Below are 20,561 nucleotides of genomic sequence, written 5' to 3'. Positions count from 1 at the left end.
AAGAACCACCTTCAGAGGCCATTTTTCCCCACATAGCGGGGGTTGGCCTTTTTTGAGCACCTTGGTCCCCTTTTTGAAGCAATGTTTTATGGCCGGATGCCCTTCCTGCCACCAACCCTGTTGGTCGCCTCTTGCGACACACAGGGAATTACCAGTTAACTGGTACTCAATTTGCTGACCTCAGAGGGATGACAGGCTGAGTCAACCCCCCTGGTGTTAATTCAGTGATCGACCGGGATTACAAACCCAGGATCCTAGGATCCCAAGCCAGAACCCTAACCGCTAAGCCAACACCAGGCTCCTCTCAAAGTAAGGTGGTTCAAGGTATATAGGGAGGGGGGGAAGCGAGGGTGTTTGGTTGGTGGTGACGTTACACCAGTGCGACACAACAGACGGGGTGTGCCTCCTCAATTACCCACACATGACGAGTAGGCCATACATATGAAATTCAAATTTAATCGTACACAAGATTGAAGTTATTATTCACAAAGAATTATTGTGACATTAAATCCAGGTATCTACAAAAACATTTCAAGAATTCCAAGTCAGCACAAAAGTCAATTTCACAACCTCCCGCCCTGATGCATCACCATGAAAAGCACGTTTAAAAAATCCATTTTCATGAGGGCATCAAAAAGTGACAAGAATTCATGGTATTTTAGGAGATTTTGAAATATACATTACAGTAGAATAAAACAGTAAATTTACAATACCATTACAGTAACTAGCGTTCAACACTTCAGGGCTTACAAAACCATTGTATCCGTAATCAAATACAGACGTACCATACAATACAGCAGTTTACTGCACTCTTTGGTAAATTCGCAGTGTAACATACAATTTTTGCCACTGTTAGCTTCTCCCAATGAACACTGCTTTATATGACAACAGCAAGGCTTTATGAACAGGCCCAGTAACTATATTATATAAACGTACAAAGTGAACATTATTCTTCAGCTTTGAGTAATAACAGTGAAATACTGCTGCTTCAGAAACCGAATCAACCTGAGCTATGACACTTCTATGTTCCAAAGGACTGGAAAATACAATACAAACCTGTTACAGTAACACATGGTAACAGCTATAAACACAAAATATCCACACTATATGCATCTGCAATATCATATCTTGGCAGACTCCACCTGAGGCAAATAATGGGTGGCTTTACACCTGACCGAATTGTGCCTTTTGTCAAGAATTTAAAAAAATTACCCGACCACAAATAAATCGAGTCTTTCACCTGCATGTAAAACACGCTACACTTTCCCAAAATAATATGGATAGATGCGAGCGTGAGAAGGCCTGCCAGCAAATCTTTGGGGTTTTTCAGAGCTCAGGCAGCACCGGCTCTCGACCGGGTTGCGAGTCGATGCGACTGAGCAGCCGCGTGCGGCTGGACGAGCTCGTGGCACTACGGATGACTTCCATCCATCTACGAGACATCGAGTGAAGGCACGGGAATTTCGGTATCGAGTCATGACTGATGACAATTGGCAGAATTAAAAGAAGAAAGGTTAAATGATCGGTAAAAGAGTATGACAGTCGGTAAATGCTCAACAAGCTGAAACAAGACGGTTGGGTGTATATAGGGTCAATAGGGGTAGAAAATATCATGATAAGGGATGAGAGGTGACATGAGATTGCATTACACCACGTGCATAATCACCTTTTATGCAAATTTAATACTTCTGCAGTAATCTCAAATAAGACCGACATGGATAAATCAGTTTCTCTTGCAAAAATAAGGCACTTATATTGTCATTTGATATGTGACGTTATTGCTTCATTTAGTGTGGAGCTAACTGACATCTTACTATAATTCACCAAATGTCCGTCCATCCGTTCGAAGGTACCGCAAAAACGGCTCAACCGATCGCAGCGATATTTTGGGTTGGTATTATTCCTGGGACCCCTGGGAGTAAAATAGGCTATATTGTTTTTCCAATTTTCCACTTTTTCCAAACACGATGGAATAATATTTACCGATATGAACAGTGATGTGGCTTTTGTTGAAATTCCACAAATACTGTTTATTCTACGTACCAGGAGAGAGTAGATCGACTCCTGACGAACTCTTTCTATATAAACGTGCGGCTCCGTAGTAACACGGCAGCGTGTGCAAAGCGACTGAGAAACAGGGGTAGCGGCCGCTTCCGTGTTACAGATTCGCTGCGCACTCTTCACACATAAACGTGCGACTGAGAAAGACGTGTAGCGGCCGCTTCCGTTTTGCAGAATTCAATCTTTTTTCATAATGGGCGCCATGTACCGTTTAGATTTTGATGATTTGTGTGTGATATGATTCAACGGATGTTTATATGAATCGTTTAAAATAATTTTTATAAAGCCTTCAATTTCTGATATTTTGCCTTTTCATTTGGGCTTCCCAAATGAAGCCCCGCCCATAGGGCGTGTATCGTTGCTTTTTTGTTTAATTCTGTTTAACTCGGAAATGTTATTAATAACATAATATTCACTTTAAAAATGTACTCCTTAGTCACAGTCGTATCATAATATTGTCCACCAGGTGATAAACTCAACCATTTCATCAATTATGGCTGGAAGGATCATCTAGAGCTATGTGCAGTCACTTTTGAGCTATCTAGCCTGTAGACCAGACGAGGTTTCAAAAAAAATTATTGAAGGGGCATTGTTGAGTAGAAGTTGGTAATGTGTGTTTCTTGCTTAATTTCGGGTTACTAAATCCAAAAAATGAAGATATCAAGCTCTAATTTAGTCCTTCACCTTCACAATTGAAAATCAAAATGGCAGCTGAAAAAAAAAAAATCAAGTTCAGGTGCAAGGTTAAACCTCATCCTACCAGTCTTTGCAAACCACAGGCCTAAATTTTGATGTGTTATTTCTATATTGGTTGCATAACGAATTTAATGGATTCGTTTGTTTACCTATATGTGCCAGTTATACATTTGCATGATGTAAGATTCAAAGTTGCTGCACAGAGTTACAAGAAAATTCTGCATGGGGTCGCCTCCTTCATTTTGTTGAAACCGATGGCAAGCAATTATTTGATGGTGATTTTCAATGCTGCTGTCGATTTGACTGATGCTAAGACTGTGACAGCATTATTTAGTAACCCTAGATTTAGGACAGTGATGGAAGCCTTTCTAGAGGAACAAGGAGAAGAGAACATCATCTTCTCTTTCTGGTGGAGATACATGGCAATGGTGTCAATACTGCTAATGTTCACACAAGCACAGCATGAAGGGATATGGGACTTTCACCTACACTCCTTTACATGTTACCATTCCTTCTGAGATATGACCATTATATATACTAGCAGTGGTACCCGCCCTATGGGCGGGGCTTCAATTGGGAGGCCCAAATGAAAAGGTAAAATATCAGATTTTGGTGAAGTTGTTGGTGTGCCTCCGAGACACACTGAGACTGGTGTGCAGCTGTGTCACGTCCTTGTTCACCAGATCTGTATTCCTCGGACTGCCTCCGAGACTGGTGTGCAGCTGTGTCACGTCCTTGTTCACCAGATCTGTATTCCTCGGTCTGCCTCCGAGACTGGTGTGCAGCTGTGTCACGTCCTTGTTCACCAGATCTGTATTCCTCGGACTGCCTCCGAGACTGGTGTGCAGCTGTGTCACGTCCTTGTTCACCAGATCTGTATTCCTCGGTCTGCCTCCGAGACTGGTGTGCAGCTGTGTCACGTCCTTGTTCACCAGATCTGTATTCCTCGGACTGCCTCCGAGACTGGTGCAGCTGTGTCACGTCCTTGTTCACCAGATCTGTATTCCTCGGACTGCCTCCGAGACTGGTGTGCAGCTGTGTCACGTCCTTGTTCACCAGATCTGTATTCCTCGGACTGCCTCCGAGACTGGTGTGCAGCTGTGTCACATCCTTATTGACCAGATCTGTATTCCTCGGACTGCCTCCGAGACTGGTGTGCAGCTGTGTCACGTCCTTGTTCACCAGATCTGTATTCCTCGGACTGCCTCCAAGACTGGTGTGCAGCTGTGTCACGTCCTTGTTCACCAGATCTGTATTCCTCGGACTGCCTCCGAGACTGGTGTGCAGCTGTGTTACGTACTTGTTCCTGCCTCCGATAGTCCTCGTCTAGGCGAGCCTTCTTTCTTGCAACAGCTTCCTTGGACGTTTTCATTAATGAGTCTTTCCGTTTGGGAGGCATTTTACCGGTTTATCTGAAACGGTGCCCGCCCAGAAACACGTACCAGAGAAAACAAATCGTTTGCGCAATGGGCTCTCCGATATTCGATGTGTTCACGGTTTTAATTACGTAACGTAACGTTTGTGACGATGTTTTCATTGTGACGATGTTGAGACGATGTTTGTGTTCACGGTAGTGTTTGATGTGACGGTGTGAACGTAATTTCGTAATGCTTTTCGTTTTTATTTTAGTAATCGTTTAATGTTTAATGAACGTTTAATGAGCGTAAGAATAATGTTTAATGATCATTAAATGAATGAATGAATGAATGTTATGAATAATGCCATGGCGTCACGTTGGCAGCAGCGACAATATAAAAATGTTTGCCGAGAACTTCAAAGAGAGAAAAGGAACTTTTATCAGCAATGTCGTCTATCCTGAAGTTCTAAGCTGAAGAAGAGGTACAAAATCATTCCATTTTTTTTCCTAAAGAAAAGCGTACAGTCGATATCACTAATCACGATTTGAAACACGATGGAATAATATTTACCGATATGAACAGTGATGTGGTTTTTTAAATTGAAATTCTAAAAGTACTGTTTAGATTTTGATGATTTGCGTGTGATATTTAACGTGATATTTATATAAATCGCGCCTCCAAATTGAAGCCCTGCCCTTAGGGCGGGTACCGTTGCTCGTCATATATAATGGCGATACAACAATTTTTACCGCTTTGCTTTGAAGAACGGGAATGAAGGGGGAGGAGCGTGTTAATATCTCTGGTTAAAGGCTTTGGGTGGTGAGGGGGCTTGATGCCAGATTTTAATCTTACAGCTACCATATTGGTGCTCACCGTCACTGCGATGCAAAGCGAAAGATGCCTCAGAGCTGTCACATTCACAATCGCGATGTCGTATGTACTCCCGATACGTGTTTCCTTCATTGTAAAAACTACCAAATCAACAGTTAAAAGGATTTTGAGCCGATAGGTGTTGCGGCCTTGGCAAGATCGATGGAGGCAGCGATCTGTTAGCATATACACCACCCAAATAGCTCTGTGGAATTCTCTCATGTAGAGATTAAACGTCGTTTGAACTTTGGCCGAGGTCATTATCTACTTTTAATGATGTTTATATACGAATGATGTTTATTGAAGTTTATATTGGTTTTGGGTCGTCCTTTCCACATATCTCGTGGGATTGTGAGTTGGAGAGACGGCCATGATGGTGGGGAGGGGGTTGGAATTCTCTCAAGCAGGGATTCAACCCGTGTCCTTATAAAAGGTCTTTGTCCGAGGTCACCGAGTCCGATCGGTGCAGCCGTTTGTGCGGCACCCGGGAAAACAACATTGTCACAATGAAAACATCGTCACAATGAACGTTATGCGAACGCGAATGTTATGCGGGAGTCCAAACCTGAGAATGCTGGAGACCAAAGCTGAAATTGGAAAAACTAAATAGCCTATTTTAATCCTGGAGATCCCAGGATTACCCACCCAAAATATCGTTGCGATCGGTTCAGCAGTTTTTGCGGTACCTTCGAACAGACAGACAGACAGATGGACAGACAGACGGATGGACATTTGGTGAATTATAGCAAGATGATACATGAGGTCCTGTATACCTGGCAGACATGAAGATATTACCAGCAGAAGTATTGGCAGAGTTCCGGCAGGGGAACCTTGTCATTATATGATCTGCCTGCAAATTTAACCAAATTCATCCAGAACAGGCACAAGAGTGGATCAGTGGAACAAAGAAGAAAGGAGGAGGGATAATTGACATCATAAATACAACCTCTGCCCTGGACTGCTGGCTTCTCTCCTACAATCTGAGGTCTCACATTGCAGCAGATACCTATGATGTACATCATAACTACCCCAGTGACACGGCCAGTCACAATGAGTCAATGCCAGGTATACAACAGCGAGAGAACACAAATGAGCAATCATCAGTCTCAATACTGAAGCGTTTCCAAGTATTCACATCTGATGTGCATCCAACTGTGATTGCCGCAACAGATCTTGCAAGTGAGAAAATCAAAGAGTCTCTGCTAAATGCCAGAAAGCAAGGTCAACAACAACTTGATACATTTGTGAAGGACAGGCTTCCTGGACAATCCGGAACAACTGCAGATCATTCCACATACGTATGATGCCATAAAGAGAAGCAATGCTCCCATATTTGAGACACCGTGTGAAGCGGTATAACACAGCAACGAAAAAAACAAGAGCACTGTCCTGAAAACATACAGGAATGTTCTGCAATGCCTTGTAATATCTTAATCATCTGGTCGTAATATTGACATTGACAGCATCCTAAAACATGAACCAATGCCTGTACCACTTGCTCTTGTGCAGATGAATGGCAGCATGAGAAATGGGGAACAAATCCATGTGAGCTGACAAGCTGATATCATATATCGAATACCCTGCAACACCTGATCTCTGTGGTAAACCTTCAAATAATTTGGCCGGTATAGATATGAATCTATCAAAGCAGACACGCGGCAAAAGTGGAGAAAGGCCATGCAACCAATACGACGTGTGATTGAAGGTAGACATGTTCCACTCCCAAATTCCTTATCGAACTTCTTTGCCTTATCTGAAAACAAGGCAGGCCTTGCCCGATTCCTGTCAGAAGAGCTACTGGCAAATGCACCAAGTTACAAAGAAATTGTTGTCGCTGGTAGATTTGCAGATGAACAGGAAGTCAAGTCGTCTCATGCAGCCATTAACCTCACCACACTTACTGCAACACACAAGGAAGCTGATACACGGCTTGTTCTACATGCCATCAATGTCCATTTTGATACAGTAGTATACAGTAGTAGTATCACATTTCAGCTGTGTGAATCATGACCACCTCTGGATGATGACCGGAACTGTAAAGGAAAGAAAATATATACCAATGGATGTTGTCTATCAAAGGCTCATATTTTGGATAGATTTTGGTCGTTTGAACTTTGGCCGAGGTCATTATCTACTTTTAATGATGTTTATATACGAATGATGTTTATTGAAGTTTATATTGGTTTTGGGTCGTCCTTTCCACATATCTCGTGGGATTGTGAGTTGGAGAGACGGCCATGATGGTGGGGAGGGGGTTGGACTTGGAATTCTCTCAAGCAGGGATTCATGGGTCGTACACCTCTCATACATTGGTCGTACATTCATGGGTCGTACATTCATCATACACCTCTCCCATCACCGGACCCTCTCGCTCGCACCCTCGTTCCATACCCTCCGGACCAGCCATACACCTCACTCTTGGCCTCTCACGAACATCCGGGTCTATCTCGACCCCCAAGCTTATTAAATCACCTGGCGCATCATACGCCCGACCATACCGCTGAATTAGGCCAGAAACACGTTACAAACTTCTCTGCAAAAGGGGTCTTCAAATGAACTGTTTTGGGGACCTACAGTATTGTTTTGACAGTCATCTTTTATTATTTGACCTATTTCACCTCAAAATTTGGCTTAGTATCCTCAATTTTCAGATTTAGCACATCCAAGTTAGCTTAGAAAGGCAGGTTACCAACTTGTGCTCAAAATTGCACAGAGGGCTCTTAAAATGAGCCTTTTTCAATATAATTTAGTCCTGACTACTGTGTTTAAATGTCGACCCATTTATGAAAATGTAACTGGTGCTTCACATGCAGGTCGATGCATCGTGTGCCTTGTCCATTAGATGGACTAGCAACGGTACCCGCCCTACGGGCGGGGCTTTAATTTGGAGGCCCGAATGAAAAGGCAAAATATCAGAAATTGAAGGCTTTTTTTTTATTTTAAACGATTTATATAAACCGTTAAATCATATCACACGCAAATCATCAAAATCTAAACACTATTTGTGGAATTTCAATAAAAGCCGCATCACTGTTTATATCGATAAATATTATTCCATCCTGTTTGGAAAAACTGGAAATTGGAAAATTGGAAAAATCGGAAATTGGAAAAATTTGGGAAAAAATTGGAAAAACAATATAGCCTATTTTACTCCAGGAGGTCCCAGGATTACGCACCCAAAATTTCGTTGTGATCGGTTCAGCCGTTTTTGCGGTACCTAGGAACAGACGGACGGACAGACGGACAGACATTTGGTGAATTATAGTAAGATATGTCAAGCCTGGATGACCCCTCTGCCAGCACTGGTGGTGAGTCATGATAAAGATCCCATGGTGTCTTTCACAGAAAGTAGGTGAGAATAATTAGATAAGTAGATAATTTGAAAATGTCAGTTTTATAGTTATAGTCAGGTTCAGTATGTCCAGATTTAAAGTTTCGTTGGATTTTTTGGGGGATTTGGAAAACTATATATTTTTGGAAACTATATTGTATAGTCAGTCAGAAAACCAATGTTGCTATTTGCACAGACTCCTGTATGGCGGCCATCTTGGATTTTCAAAATTGCCGCCGTAGAACTACTTTTTCTCAATATCTCAGCTTCTAAATAACATAGAGCTTTGATTCTAACGGCTAAACATACATTTTCAAGGGCCCCGAATCCAATGGTAACAAGTTCGATAAGCTAGACATGGCCATAGAGCTCCTATGTGGCGGCCATCTTGGATTTTTCAAACTGGCCGCCGTAAAATTGATGTTTCTCAATATCTCAGCTTCTAAACAACATAAAGCTTTGATTCTAACGGCTAAACATACATTTTCAAGGGCCCCGAATCCAATGGTAACAAGTTCGATAAGCTAGACATGACCATAGAGCTCCTATGTGGCGGCCATCTTGGATTTTTCAAACTGGCCGCCGTAAACTTGATGTTTCTCAATATCTCAGCTTCTAAACAACATAAAGCTTTGATTCTAACGGCTAAACATACATTTTCAAGGGCGGCTCTCCGAGCCCTCGGAGCCTCCATGGAGAACTCAGGCATTGATGATGCTTGGGTAGAAGCTGATGTCTATGGTCCAGCCACGACGCGGCAAATCCTGAAATGTACACACTACAAGCGGTCTCTCCGTGCCCATATATATTCATATGTAGCACTTTATGAAATGGTTCTGGAGGAGTTCTTGAAGGACAACCCACAAGTAAAGGATGTGTGTTTCGAGGCAACAGAGGGAGTAGAAGCTGCCTGTGCTGAGACGAACAAGTGCACGAAAGCTGAATCTGTAAAACAAGCAAACACCAAACTCCTTCAAGTCTTGACATCTGATGGGGTGGTGACGGCACTCGAGGAGTGGGAAGCACGGAGATCCAAGAATGCAATGTTCAAGTCAATGATGAACTATCTACATCGGGTGGAGACAATCCTGTTATTCGTGGCAGCATCACGGAGTGCTGACCTGGTGCTTCACCTCCAAGCTGGAGAAGAACTGAGCAAGTTATTCTTTGCCATGGACCGGATCAAATACAAGCGGCTCTGGCCCCGATACATCGCAGACATGTATGACCTAAGAACCAATCACCCTAGGACCTGGGAAGAACTAGGAGCTGGCAATCTATCAGTAACCAAGAATGACATCCCGTTTGTATCCATTGGACCAGATCATGCATGTGAACATCTGAACAAGCTGATGAAGATTCACTCTGGACTGATTGGCATCTCTAACAATGCCAATGCTAGACAGAGATTCTTCATGGTTACACCAGAATTATCACGCCTGTCAAAAGACTTCAAGAGTCAGTTTGGCCTGGAAGGTGACAAGATCACAGAACATCATGACCTTGGTCCAAGTGCAGTCAAGAGGGAGCATGAAGCAATCAACAAGATCAAGGCTGCGATACTGAGTCACGGGAATCCATTTGACACTGAAGGTGACAAGCTGCACAATGTGATAACGAATGCTTACATCCCAGACGAGTATGTACCACAGATCTTGAACATTGATGTCACTGGTCAGAAGTTGTATGAAGACTACGTGTCGGAGCATATCAATGGAGATGTTAGCCTCTGGGCACAGTCAAGAAGGAGAACAACAAGATGTTCACGTCTGGGAACAAGAGAACCACAGTGAAACTCAGAGACAGGACTGTGGATCTGAAGGAGACTAAGGAACTGTACGGAAGGCTCATGGTCCTTGCCAAGTCAAACAGAGACGTCAACCAGAAATATGCCATCGGAAATTACGAGTTCACTGTGACACCAAGAGCACTGTTCGCTCCAGATGGGACAATTCTTCCATGCACTGACAAGTCGAAGTTAATTCATCTCCTCGACAAGTTAGCAAGAGCAGAAATTCACCCCAAAGATCAGCAGCAGACACCAGCTGCAAGTGTTCTACAAGAAGATCCAATGGACACAAGAACTATGGCATCCACATCTAGTAAACCTACAAGTCGGAAGATTGCACTGGTGGATGGGATGGTACTTGTGCATAAGCTGACAAAGAAACCAGCCACTGTAGTGAAAGTCAACGATCTGGGTGAATGCTTCAATGACAGACTCATGTCTCTAACAAAAGATTGTGATGAGATCATACTGGTCTTTGACACGTACAAAAACGATTCTCTGAAGAGTGCTACCAGGGCTAAAAGAAGGCAAGGAAAGGATGCAGTACAGTATCAAGTCAGAGATGACATCAACATCAAACACATCCCAATGAGCAGATTCCTTTCTCATGACAAAACAAAGGCTGATCTGACTGACTATCTGGCAGCGAAAACTCTAGAATACAACAGTCACTCATCCAAGTTGATCATCACGTCTGCTTCAGGGCGTACTAGGAGCAACAGTGACCTGCTCTTCGAGGACAACAACCATGAAGAAGCTGACACCCTGTTGATCCACCAGGCCGTGCTGGCATCCCAGCGAAACCCACATGATGCGCAGTTGGTGTTCTTCTCTCCCGACACAGATGTCCTGGTACTAGTCATAGCAAACTATGACCTACTGCTGAGGAATACATCCATTTCCATGGCCTCTGGAATACTTCAAATAGAGCCACTGTGGACAGCTCTAGGGGTCGAAAGAGCAAAGGCGTTGCCAGCCTTTCATGCTTTCACAGGGGCAGACAACACTGGGAGGTTCTCTCGAATAGGCAAAGCAACCTGGCTGCATGTCTACCACAAAGCAAGTGAAGATGTCATAGACACCATGCGAATGCTTTCAGATGCAACTGAAGTGACGGAGGACATGTTGTCCACACTAGCTAACTTTGTATGCGCTGCTTACTCTCCAAATGGCATCCACATCGACAGCATCCCCGAACTACGATGGTATCTCTTTTGCAAACACATGGCAGAAAGTGACAGGCTTCCTCCTACTCTTGGAGCTCTCAAGCAGCACATCCTTAGAGTCCATATCCAAGCCAGAGTGTGGGGTCAGGCAAGCATTGCTCAACAGGATCCTCAGCTGAATCTCCTGCAAAACGGCTTTTACAAAGACACGGATGGACAAGTGAAACCAACCACAACTGAGGAGCCTCCAGCCCCCAAGGCCATCATTCAAATGGTTAGATGTCAGTGCAAAACAGACTGTTCTTCATCTAGATGTTCCTGCAGAACAAACAACTTGGCTTGTACAGACCTTTGTCAGTGTGACATCCAGTGCCAAAATGATGAGGACTCTCAAGATGTGATGAACGAAAGCGATGATGAGGATGATGATGACTTTACTCAATGATGAATCAAAGCTCTGTGCTCTTTAGAAGGTGAGTTACATCAGTTTTACGGCGGCCAGTTTGAAAAATCCAAGATGGCCGCCACGTAGGAGCTCTATGGTCATGTCTAGCTTATCGAACTTGTTACCATTGGATTCAGGGCCCTTGAAAATGTATGTTTAGCCTTTAGAATCAAAGCTCTATGTTATTTAGAAGCTGAGATATTGAGAAAAATTAGTTCTACGGCGGCAATTTTGAAAATCCAAGATGGCCGCCATACAGGAGTCTGTGCAAATAGCAACATTGGTTTTCTGACTGACTATACAATATAGTTTCCAAAAATATATAGTTTTCCAAATCCCCCAAAAATTCCAACGAAATTACATAGTGAACCTGACTATTAGGGAAGCAGTGTGGCAATACTGGATGTTGTCACCTGTCAAATGCATGTGCACTGTCCGTGCGGAAGAAGTACACATGGGACTTGAACTGTAGCTTGAACACCAAGTCCTTGGAAATGCCATCGTTGGTATTAGGTAGCCCAATCGCATAGCCGAGGAGTGGCAGGCTTGCCAGTGGGACATCATCCTGAAGAAATGGAGAGCAAATGAGCATTGACCAAGCTAATACAGGAATGTGTAGGTCACTCACAGAAGATCTTTATCCTGTCTAAATTAATGATCTTTTCACAGGTTTCCTATGGACCATTTTGTTCTATTGATGAAGCAAATAATGCGAGAACAAAAGGATTAGTGGAAACTTGTGAAAGGTCATCTGACCATTGTACATTGCCCCTTTTTTGGTGGTGGTCATGATAATGAACTGCAGAGATGTCTTTCTCTCTCTAATCTTACCATGATTGTCCCTGTTACGTTATTACTATAACCTGTGATTATCTACGTTCAAAATTAATGAGTTATGTCGAATCACATTATTTCAACAGCACAAAATATCTACCAAACTGAAAGACCAAATGCAGAAAAGTTATTTTGATGCCATCACGAGCTGACAGCATGCAGTGGCCTCCTCTTTGCTACATTTCATTATGAATTTGAATCAACAACATTGCCAGTGGAGGAATTGCCCCCAAAATTGTCCCTTCCCTCAATACTTGCCAAAGGATAGGGAGCAATGGAATACTTAGATTTATCAATCAAATTCCAGGATCTGACTTCAAACAGCATGAGTGGCATGGAGGAGCTTCCACCAGGGTAACTGCCATAACCCCAAATAAATAATGAATATTTCCTCAACAATGTGCATAAACAAGGATTTATGGTCATGGAGTCCAACTTTGAACTTTGGTATGCAGTACTTGCTGGTGACCATAAATTAATTCATTGATTGAGACTTCACAAAGTAAATAGTGCTGGATGGCTGGAAGGTGTAGCTGCTTTATGTCCGAGGGCTGGCTGGATGGCCTAGACCATAGAGGTACGCACACTCGCCTCTAAGCTGTCTAGCCTGAGGTTGAATCCCGACCCAGCTACAAACTGTCATCCCAGTGTTTCACAGGCAAGGTGATTCATCAATGTGTGTGCCGTCCCTCGGGTGGATGTTAAACGGGCATCCCATATGGGCATCATTAGTTGGTGGACATTAAAGATCCTACAGTGTCCTTCACGAAGAGTAGACGAACTTTCGCCGGCATCATGGCCAAATTCCAAATTCCTGCCATGACTTAATGAGATGGAGTGACAACCCATCCAAAATTGAAACAGAGTAACTGCTTCAGATGGATCATGTAATGAACCAGAAGAGTCTGGAACATGCAATGATGGACTGAGGGAGAATGGACCAGCGAAATGGAGGTAGAAATTATATGGTTTAGCATAATCCATATGTTTGCCTATTATCTCGGTGAATGATCGTTGATATTGGATGCTTTTCCCATGCATGCGGGATTGAAACTGGGCAGATTCATCCATTTAAGGATGAATAGAGTTACACATGTCTTGTGTTTCCATAGGAGAGGAACATAACTCCGTTTTGGGGGCTTGCTGTAAACATGATACGACCTTTTTTTATATACAAAGTCATGGCTCAGGAAAAGTTAGAACACAGAATAGATCAGGACGCAACAGTACAAAAGGAACAGCAGAAAGAGAGGTGGAAACACCAACAGCATGGCATGGCCAAGGGACAAAATAGACGGAGATTGACAACCAACGGATGCTGGTAAGAACGAGGGAGGGGAAAGGAAGGATGCAAGGAGTGGACAAGATGGATACAGAAGCAATCTCTCAGGAGGGAAAAATGGAAATTAGGAAGTAGGTGGCATTGGAGGGGAGGGGTGGTTAATGAGGACAGAAGGGATCATTGATATGGGGATGGGAAATGATCTGTTTTGGTGGTGAACATAGTTTTGTTATAACCCATCCGCAACTTTTGCAGATACCATGATGTCCGGTATATCGTTGTTGGCCCGATCTCTCAATTGTGAAGAATCACTTCTAAAATTCTAGTATCCAGATCCAGATCTTCTCCAAAATCAAATCAATTCATCCTTTTTTCACCCAATATGTCCACCAAGTTTGGTCTGAATCCGTTCATAACCTTTTGAGATATCCTCCTCACAGACAAACAGGTGTCAAAACATAACATCTGTCCACCTTCGTTGGCGGAGGTAACCAGAGAGCTCTACAATTGCCACACTACAATTTAGCTACAGTGCCTTTAGCTAAGTATTCAAACCCCTTGACTTTTTTCACGTTTTGTTGTGTTACAGCCTGAATTTAAAATTGATTAAGTTAAAAAAAAATTGTCACTGATCTACACATAATACCCCATAATGTCAAAGTGGAATTTTTTTTAAAGAAATATTTACAAAATTATTAAAAATGAAAAGCTGAAATGTCTTGAGTCAATAAGTATTCAACCTCTTTATTATGACACTCCAAATTGAGCTCAGGTGCATCCAATTTCCTTTGATCATCTTTGGGATGTCTCTACAACTTGATTGGAGTCCACATGTGACCAATTCAATTGATTAGATATGATTTAGAAAGAAACACACCTTTCTATACAAGGTCCCACAGTTGACAGTGCATGTCAGGGCAGAAAAATTATACCATTAAGTTCAAGGAACTGTCTGCAGAACTCCAAGATAGAGTTGTGAGGAGGCATAGATATGGGGAAGGGTATAAAATAATTTCTGAAAGGTTGAAAGTTCCCAAGAGCACAGTGAGCTAGGCATAGGAAATGGAAAGAATATGGAATTGCCCAGACTCTTCCTAGAGCTGGCCGTCTAACCAAACTGAGCACCTGGCCAAGAAGGACCTTGGTCAGGGAGGTGACCAATAACCCAATGACCACCCTGACATAACTACAGAGTTCCCTGGATGATATGGGAGAACCTGGCAGAAGGACCCCAGTCTCTGCAGCTCTTCACAAATGTAGGCTTTGTGGGAGAGTGGTCAGACGGAAGCCACTCTTGAGAAAAAGGCACATGACAGCACACCTGGAGTTTGCAAAAAGGCACGTGAAAGACTCAGAGCATGAGGAAAAAGATTCTGTGGTCTTATGAGATGAATATTAAACTCTTTGGCCTGAATGCAAAGCGCTGTCTGGTGGAAACCGAATACAACTCATCACCCATCGAACACCATTCCTACCATGAAGCATGGTAGTGGCAGCATCATGCTTTGGGGATGCTTTTCAGTGGCTGGGACTGGGAGGCCTGTAAGGATAAAGAGAACGATGAATTGAGCCAAATACAGGTAAATCCTTGAGGAAAGCCTGCTTCAGGGTGTAAAAGATCTTACGCTATGGCGAAGATTTATGTTCCAACAGGACAATGATCCCAAGCATACAGCCAAAGCAATACTGGAATGGCTTCAGAACAAGAACGTGAAAGTCCTTGAATGGCCCAGCCAAATCTCAGACTTGAATCCCATTGAGAATCTGTGGAAAGACTTAAAGATTGCTGTTCACCGACGCTCCCCATCCAACTTGACAATGCCTGAGAGTAAATTTGCAAGGAAGAAGAGGAACAACTCCCCAAACCCAGATGTGCAAAGCTGATACAGACATACCCAAGACAAAAAGCTCTAATCCATGCCAAAGGCACTTTGACGAAGTATTGTCTCAGGGGGTTGAATACTTATGTAAATTATATATTTCTGCGTTTCATTTTTTATTATTTTGTAAAAATAAAGTTCTAAAAATAAAAGTCTACTTTGACATTATGGGGTATTATGTGTAGTTCAGTGACAAAAAAAATCAAATTAATCAATTTTAAAATCATGCTGTAACACAACAAAATGTGAAAAAAGTCAAGAGGTGTGAATACTTTCTGAAGGCACTGTATCTTGCTGACACTCAACCTATAAGACAATGGCTTGTTCCATGGAATTCTACTAACCAGACTCAATTCTTAGATTGAAATATCAAACTGACAGAAAGGTCCATTCATCGCCACAATTTCAAACAGATTTCTTACAAATTCATTTAAAAATGCAGTTTGAAGGCACCCCCATTCCCCATCATACCTGATGGCTCTTGTAAAAGAAAAGGCAAAAGTTACAGAAAGACACCCAGAGCTTTTGCCAGCCACTGCTGTTCTTAAACTTGCGCAGGAGATAGCCAGAAAGTTGGTTCTGCACAAAACAAAAACAACAGCAGTATTGTGCAAATTATTGATAGTTTTCTTTTCTCCTTTATTAAGCCATTTCACAGCCAGGTGATGAACTCCCCAGTGGTCAGTATATTTGAAAAAATTGCATTTACAGTATATTATATATAAATCCCATATACAGTTAGAGAAGGGTAGAATTGAATGGCTTACAAAGAAAAGAAATTCCATCTGCTGGAATTAAAATGTATAAAACAATCCTTATTTACTTTCACAAAAGATTTTTTTTTCTTTATTATCTTACACATTTTACAAGTCAAACTTAAGAAATATCCGACTTTCAGGTTTCATGCATTTTTATTCCAAAAATAAATGAAAGAGTGGAGGGAAATTGATGAAACTCGTTTAATTCTCATGGTATTTCCCTGCTACACGTATGCGCTTATCCCGTCGATTGTTAATGCCTTGATTAATTCTGTGTAGGAATCTTTGGGATGATTTATGCCATTTCAAGACATTCTTTTACATCTTCATCTCTAAACCTAATGTCACTCAGATTTTCTGAGTGGTTCAAAGAGAAGATAATCACAAGCTGACAAATCTGGACATACATGGGGGATGATTTAGAACTTCACAACCCACTTCCACTCGTATAACGTGGTCCATTGATCTGATAGATGAGAGTTCCTTTGGTGCCCATCTTATTGAATTTCAAGTGAAAATTAATGATTATTTTCACATTTTGGACATTGATGTTAATTCTTCTGCAACATGTGAATTTTGAAATGACGTAACCCGCCCCCGAATGCTCGGGGCGCATGTGCAAAAACCCCTAGAAACGGCGGTGTTCAGGGCACCATAAAGTATCACGTGTGTGACATTGTTACCTAAAATGGCTCAGACAGCTTCTAAAAGAAGCTGAAAATACTTGGAAATGTACCTGTGAAAAAGGGTGTGCCTCTGTACAACAAAAGGGTTGGACAACTTTCTGAACTTGCCCAAAAAGCTGATAGTTTGGAGCTCCCCATACTGCAAACTCATGAGGACGTAGCCCGAAGGTTCGTAAATGGGCGCGTTTTACCCAAACCTTCGGCCATTGCTGCCAGTGAGTGGACTTGAACTTTGCGTGATTACCTCATGTGAACATAGCAGACTTGGTGATTTATTTAATAGACATCTTCAGTTGGAAGGATGATGCCGTCATTACCAACATTCACGTAGATTTCACAGACGGAGACACTGTATCTGGTTTGGTTGCTTTTTAATAATTATGGGCAGGTTATATGTGGGACTTGTCAATGCACAATGTAAGTTTCAAATGATGATATTTACTATTAATCATGTTTAGGAGGAGGGTCGGCAGATCGAGACCTTTATAGGCTGCGAGGGTTGTTAGAAATGTATACTGTGTATATTTTGCATCGATTGGTAAAAGAAGAACTGTGTGTGTTGTTGATCGTTATCTCCATAATTCAGGTTTCAGAAGGTGGAACAGATTCCTCCCAGAACTCGAAGTATCCACCATCATTTCGGTGAAAGATCGTGATTCATGGATCAAGTTGTGAAGTTGTGTTGTTCTCAGACTTTTGTTCCGAGGGCTATTTTCTGATTTGTCACCGAGCCCCAGGCATCCTCTAACTTTAGTTTGCTCATGATAATGTTCCCAGGGGATGGTTTGTAGGGTCTTTGTAAGGTTCTTCTTTATCATTCTCATTGTTCCAATTATCACTTGTACAATTTCGGTGCTCTTCAGTTTCCAATATCTTTTCACTTTGTCTCTTCACTTTGTGTGTGTGTGTGTGTGTGTGTGTGTGTGTGTGTGTGTGTGTGTGTGTGTGTGTGTTATCCACTGCCACCGCAAGCTTCTATTGGTACGAACACAACAGGAAATGGTATGAACCCAACACATCTCATCCACGGATGTTTTTCGTATTTCCTATATTTTCACAAGTCCGATTTTCATCCAGGAACACACCAATTATGGTTAACCGTCTTGAAATTGCCACTTTTTCATCTAAATGCTTAAAATTATGTTAAAAAAGACGACTGGTATTTGAATTACAGATTTCATGCTAGAAATGACAGGTTAAAAGTGTCGGCCATCAGAACCGAGCAACTGAAAACGCACACACAGCGCATGTGCAAAAGGCCTAATTATCTTTCATCGTCATTTCAAAACTTGCATATTGCATGTGATTTTCCAAGATTAGTTGTTCAACACAATTAATGTTTGCTGATTATAGTCATCGTTGACTATAGTTGGCTGCAGGTGAAAATGCGCCATATCACTAAGCAATTTAAGGCCATTTTGAAATGAATGCATCATTTAAACACACAACTATGTGAAAGACATGCATCTCCAAATTACACTGACAAGACCACATGTTAATTTCAGCTGGTTTAAAGTTCTCTTTCATAAGTAACTTAGATACACCTCTGCTGCACAGCACTCATGACCATGTTGGCTTTACCCAGAATGATATCTCTTTGGCGTTACGTTATACCCAAAAACTCAGTCTCTTATGTTGCTTTGGAAGGATCAAACAAACCCACCTATATATTTCCATGGTCAGCCACTGGAAGAGGTGTGGTCTCTTGTACGTCTAGGCCTTAATGTCAGCCATGACCTCTTCTGGGCCGATCATAAAGCAAAACTGACCAGCTGCAGACTGGCAATCTTTCCTTGAGAAATCAGAGCTACTCAGGCCACAAGGCCTTTGTTTGCAGCACAATGAAGTATTGCTCTCTCCTATGGGCTGGTGCCCCGGCATCACATGCATCTCCAATGGATTCTTTGAAATATAAAGCTCTCATCATTATTGGCATCTCTCATGATGATGCCGAAGCACAAGGTCTGTTGCTCAGACAATGCGGACAAGTTGGTGGTGCCACTGTCTTTTACTACCTCTCCTTCAGAATAGCTTCCTCTGTTTTCTCATCCCGCTGACCTTATCGATAAACTCCAGGATGCACGCCTTCTTCCAGTTACTTCCCCCTTCCCTTCCCCACCCCCCAGTTAATCTTCCAAAATCCAGGCTGACTGTTCACCTCCACTCTTTTATTCCTCACTTCTCTCATCAGTGGACCCATCTTTCTGAGGCTGCTCTATACCACTCTTCCGTCCCTCTAGGGCTTCCAGCAGACAATGCACCGTATTCTCATGTTATCCCCCATCATTACCCCACACTTCTTTTTACACTCGGTGGCATCGCCTAGTCCAACCAGATTACTTGCAGACTGCTCCCAGTTTCCTCCTATTTTCCTGTTCGTTCATTTTGTTGCTTATTTTGTCCAACTGTTACCTGACCGTAAGTTCATACCCTCTGTCACCTCACTCTTCCATGGGCCTCGATATTTTAAAGAATTAAAATGCTTTGAACAGTGTCGATGTCACTTCCTTTATGACTTACTCAGAATAAACAGTATCATTATCAAGATTTTTTTTAAATGTTCCTTGATTAAAAGTCCAGATCAACCTTGAACAACCTCTATAAATGTGAATGCAATACCTATGTACAACAAGCATTCTGAGCATTGCGCTGCAATACATGTCCCCTACCGGCAGTCTGTCGTCCGGAAAACTGTTGGGAAAATTACTAAAGTTCAAAGTGCCATAACTTTGTCAAAAATGATCGAAACGTCGTGAAGTTCGTACTTGATCTGTAACTTATCATGAGGAAACCATGTACCAAGTTTGAAATCATTAGCATTAAGAGTTTAGAAAAAAAGTCCGGAAAACTGTTCTTTGCGTGACGGACTGACAGACTGACAGACAGACAGAGGGACGGAGTGCAAACCTATAGTCCCCTCCGGTGTACACCGGTAGGGGACTAATAACTTGCAGCAATAACTTGCAACATCATTTAATTTGGTAACATCACTGAGACCACATTATTCCCTCCTCCCCATAAACCTCATTTTTACAGGATCTGCTTTTTTCATTAACAGGAGTGATAGCATATATTACGTTGCACACAAGTTTGAAATAGCAGCTCTTGTCCTAAAAGGATTACTAGTTATATTACAGCTGTTCTTGTTATAGTTGTAATACAATATAATATAGAAAAATCATTAATTCTGAATGAAAAACATGGTGTCTGGAATTACCTGTGTAGCTCGATGCAGATCTGCCATGGAGATGCTCGTGTGTCGATGCCAGCAAACTTGCACCGGGGTGTTGGAACGCTGCCCAGCCAAGATTCCCTCCGAAGAACCTTGAAAATTCCCATCTCGGGATTCCAGATGCAGGTTTTCTATTGAGGCTGAATAGAAGATTAAAGGACAGTGGAACATAA

General features: G+C 42.3%; 1 protein-coding gene across 16 annotated transcripts in view; it reads right to left on the bottom strand.

Annotated features, from left to right (window-relative positions):
• Positions 1 to 438: 438 nt before the first annotated feature.
• The window catches only part of LOC137435083 (FERM, ARHGEF and pleckstrin domain-containing protein 1), a 116,718-nt gene continuing 96,595 nt past the window's right edge, over positions 439 to 20,561 (bottom strand). For all 16 annotated transcript variants that reach the window (XM_068128517.2, XM_078784669.1, XM_068128516.2 and 13 more), the window contains 4 exons: positions 20,374 to 20,528; positions 16,184 to 16,291; positions 12,130 to 12,281; positions 439 to 1,432 (listed from right to left, as the gene is read on the bottom strand). In XM_068128517.2, coding sequence (XP_067984618.2) covers positions 1,327 to 1,432; positions 12,130 to 12,281; positions 16,184 to 16,291; positions 20,374 to 20,528 — 521 coding nt within the window. In that variant the 3' untranslated portion in view covers positions 439 to 1,326. The remainder of the gene's footprint in view (positions 1,433 to 12,129; positions 12,282 to 16,183; positions 16,292 to 20,373; positions 20,529 to 20,561) is intronic.

This window comes from Myxine glutinosa, chromosome 9 (assembly GCF_964187855.1).
Source record: "Myxine glutinosa chromosome 9, kmMyxGlut1.1, whole genome shotgun sequence".
In the NCBI taxonomy this organism is placed as follows: Eukaryota; Metazoa; Chordata; class Myxini; order Myxiniformes; family Myxinidae; genus Myxine; species Myxine glutinosa.
The sequence above is the reverse complement of the archived record's forward strand: the minus strand, read 5'-3'. Positions and strand labels throughout refer to the sequence as shown.